Raw genomic sequence first — 3756 nt, 5'->3', positions numbered from 1 at the left:
ATCGTTGCATTACAAAAAGTATACCTTTAAAAAAATTTGAAGTCTAAAAAAATGAATGATAATGCTTAATTGACAAGATCGTTTTGGTCTACATCTTTATGTATATTTTATGCTATTTAAAATTGAACTTTGAACTAATTTTTAGACTCCTTAAATAATAATAGCCCATTTAGTAATTAGTAGAGTGGAACGATTAATATGAAATTTTTGTTTTTCTCTTCATTGATTGTACTTTAAAACAATTTTGACTCATTATACATAGTTTGATCAAGCTATAATGAAAAAAATTGTGGAATTCAATTATTTAATTGAACGTTAAAACTGGTTCTGATTCTAAAGTAAAAAAAATCAACTTTTTTGATTTTGTATATTATTCTCATAAGTTATTTATTTATTAAATTCATATTCTACAAGAAAATATTTTAACTTGAGTAAAATTCCTTAAGATATTCAGCTTTGGGTTTAAAAATTGCTTTATCTTTAAGACTAACAACCCAACCAGGTGCAAGACCATAAAACAATTGTCTGGGATCTTTACGTTTTATGAGCATTTCATAATCGGGATCATCTTCAATCTTTGATAATTCATAACCGTATTTCTGAGCCAAAACCAATCGTTCATAAGAAATCTCCTCAGGATTTGCTAAATATCCTCTTGTTGCTGCACTTGTATAATATTCTAAGCAGTCTGTTGGTGGTAACAGTCTTCGTGGTATTGGTTCACCTACATAATAATAACAAAGTTTTAAGTATAACATTATTGAATACTATTGATCTTCAATTTACTTAGAAAAATTACCTGTACTGAAAAATTTAGTTACATCTTTTACTGCATATAAGCAATGAGAATCGTAATATGCAGTAGTAATAGTACCACCATTTTTTTCAATTGCTGCAATGACAGGTTCACTGGCCCATTGAACCTCTATATTCACTTTTGCTTTAAAATTATCAGCTCCCTAAAAAAAGATTTTAAATAAGTTACAAATACACTCTTACATAAAAAAATATTTGATAATTTTTTATAACAATAGAAAATACAGAAGTGCTCTGTTAGCTGGCTATGGCTCAGGACCATATCTGACCAGCTATTAAGGAAAGTACAGTTTTTGAAAGTCCTGAATGTTTCTTCTTCATTGAGGGCAAGTGATAAACCGATACCTGATACGTTTCTTTATTTTAGATATGTAATAAGTTCCAAGAATTGGTGAGGATAGCGATAATAAAATAATAAAGGTAAATGATAAAGGTAAATGGGGATAATATACCTCATCTGTAAGATGAACACCTGCATGTTTCCATTCTAATTTAATATTATATAATCCTGTATTAATTAAAGATACAAGATCAATAGGTTTCAATGAATCTATTCTATTTGTGTCAATGAACATTTGCAATTGTTGTAAAGATAAAGGTGGATACTCTCTTCTTAAACTGCAACATGTACAAAAATGATTATCACCATTGTATCTTGTACATTATTTTTCTTGATGATTAAAGCTTTATTTATACTATTAAATTTTATCTACAAGTCAATAAACAAGATGCAAAATAATTAAAAATAAAAACAATAAATGATAATAATAAAAATTAATCAGTATTCAAGGGATATTTTTTCAGAGATAAAACATTTAAGTTTTTATCACATTACTGACATTAAGTTAAGAGAAAAAATATGAATAACTTACTGATGTCCTTTGTAATATGGTTCCCGACTAAATCTGAGATAAAATGGATTATTTCCAGTTTCATACCCTGGGCGCATAAAATTTTGCCTATGACCTGAACCCTTTTTGCTAGTTCCATGTTGGTTTCCACCATGTTGACCTCGACCACGTTTTGTCTTGTAAAAAAAATATAATATTTAAAATAATTATTACAATCCAATTGTCACATATTTAGAGAAAATATTATTATTAAAAATCATATACCTTTATACCAAAGCAGTACACTAAAGCATAGAATACTATTACAGTAATAATACTTACAGGCTTTCTTGCACCAGGATTATCTCGAATATTATTTAAACATACTCGTGGTAAAGTTCGTAACATTGACAATGCTAAATCTCTTCCTTGTTTACCAGCCATTGTTTTGCAGATTTTATAATTTTATTTATGCGTTCGTATACTTTTCTATGACGGTAATTTTTACTAAATTTATAATCAGTTATTTGTTTCAAATTCTATCATTCTTTAATAAACATAACCTCAATAACATAATCAGTGCTACAAAGCTGATTTTCACATAATATATAATTATGAGGTTCTATTCTAGTTACTAGTTGAACTGTTTAGTGTAATGTCCCTGGGTTTCTTCGCAGGTCGGTAATTTCCGAATCTTCCAAAGTCCCCATTTGAGTGATTCGAACTGTGGTCATCAGATGTCTCATCGAAATCTTTTAAATTTTTAATTTGCTCGTTCCACTTTTCATGTGTTTAAATTATAATTCTTATTTAAGTACATTTTGAAACGTTTAGAAGTTAATGTTGGATCGTTTGAAATATCATCATGCACCTAATATTGTAGCGTTGTTTACTAGGAGGTTTATTTAATCTGGCTAGACATAGAACACGTGGAAGCAGGTTTTAACAATAACCATATATTTTTCAAGCAAACAAATAACAATAAATAGGCTAAGTAACAAATAACAATAAATAGACTCTGTATGAATTCTCTGGACGTCAATGAACTGCTGCAAGTCCTCGTTCTCTTTGTTCTAGAACTGTTCTTCTTTTCCGTTGTTTTATTTTCTTCCTAGTATTCCAAAGGCGGGAAAAAATCTGCGTAACCATGATATGCACTGTTATAGGGTGCGCTGTTGTCAGCATCCACAGGAGGCATTTATTGCTGGCTACAAGAGTGCACTGTTATCGACGTTTATATGCGCCTTTCCATGTAGCGGTCGCTACAATATTGTGTTTTCCAATAGACCAATAAGGTGTATATATAATGTAAGTGTACATTTTACATATAGAAGTTGCTTATCTATTACTACATAAACAGTGACCGTATACTTGTTTGAAAAGGGGAGGTACATCATTCTTTTCGTTCAACGCTTTGTTGAATGTGGACCGTGGGTTAAAATCTGTTTCAATCCATAACGCAAAATATTTTAAAGTAATTATAAGATGACTGAAACTCTTCAATTAAGAGGTACACTTCGCGGACACAATGGATGGGTCACCCAAATCGCTACAAATCCGAAATATCCGGATATGATATTGTCTTCTTCACGTGGTAAGTGTAATAACATATAGTCATTTTATTTTATTATTTGTCTGTAAATATGCATTATATTGAATGTTACAGTATTATTTATTTCATGTTAATAAAGTTCTGTTTCTTTTGAAAATAGTTTTTGTGCATACGCATATTATTTTACTTTCTACTCACGTGTACTTGGAATTTTTATTTCAAAAGTATACTTTATTTATTTTTATTGTATATAGCATAAAAAATGGTTATCCCAAGTTTACAATTTTGTTTGTAGATAAAACTTTGATAGTATGGAAGTTAACACGTGATGAAGCCAATTACGGTATTCCTCAGAAACGCTTGTATGGTCATTCACATTTTATTAGTGACGTAGTTTTATCATCTGACGGTAATTATGCCCTGTCTGGTTCATGGGACAAGACTCTTCGTCTTTGGGATTTGGCAGCAGGTCGTACTACTCGAAGATTTGAAGACCATACCAAGGTGTGACATTTTTCTTCTGATCTACAGTCGACGCTCGTCGTGAGATATACGGAA

The 3756-nt window shown here is 30.2% G+C and overlaps 2 protein-coding genes across 2 annotated transcripts in view; one reads left to right on the top strand and one right to left on the bottom strand.

Annotated features, from left to right (window-relative positions):
• Positions 1–422: 422 nt before the first annotated feature.
• LOC108572427 (39S ribosomal protein L15, mitochondrial) lies at positions 423–2290 on the bottom strand. Its single transcript, XM_017934665.1, has 5 exons — positions 1989–2290; positions 1689–1843; positions 1269–1434; positions 800–959; positions 423–724 (listed from the first exon to the last, which is right to left on the bottom strand). The coding sequence occupies exons 1-5, from the start codon at positions 2088–2090 to the stop codon at positions 423–425; spliced, it is 885 nt and encodes a 294-aa protein (XP_017790154.1). The 5' UTR covers positions 2091–2290.
• Positions 2291–3077: 787 nt separating this feature from the next.
• Positions 3078–3756, top strand: part of LOC108572346 (guanine nucleotide-binding protein subunit beta-like protein) — a 1790-nt gene continuing 1111 nt past the window's right edge. Inside the window, 2 exon segments of the mRNA XM_017934566.1 lie at positions 3078–3240; positions 3494–3702. Of these exon segments, the coding sequence (XP_017790055.1) occupies positions 3132–3240; positions 3494–3702 (318 nt within the window). The 5' untranslated portion in view covers positions 3078–3131.

The sequence above is a fragment of the Habropoda laboriosa genome, unplaced genomic scaffold (assembly GCF_001263275.1).
Source record: "Habropoda laboriosa isolate 0110345459 unplaced genomic scaffold, ASM126327v1 scaffold65, whole genome shotgun sequence".
In the NCBI taxonomy this organism is placed as follows: domain Eukaryota; kingdom Metazoa; phylum Arthropoda; class Insecta; order Hymenoptera; family Apidae; genus Habropoda; species Habropoda laboriosa.
The sequence above is the reverse complement of the archived record's forward strand: the minus strand, read 5'-3'. Positions and strand labels throughout refer to the sequence as shown.

What these genes read in the sequence shown, in the direction of transcription:
- LOC108572427 (XM_017934665.1), bottom strand. Translation starts at nt 2,090, where the DNA reads ATGGCTGGTAAACAAGGAAGAGATTTAGCATTGTCAATGTTACGAACT. An exon ending in ATCCTGGTGCAAGAAAGCCT is followed by an intron (nt 1,844 to 1,988) that starts GTAAGTATTATT and finishes TTTTTTTACAAG; the next exon opens with ACAAAACGTGGTCGAGGTCA. An exon ending in AACTAAATTTTTCAGTACAG is followed by an intron (nt 725 to 799) that starts GTAATTTTTCTA and finishes ATTATTATGTAG; the next exon opens with GTGAACCAATACCACGAAGA.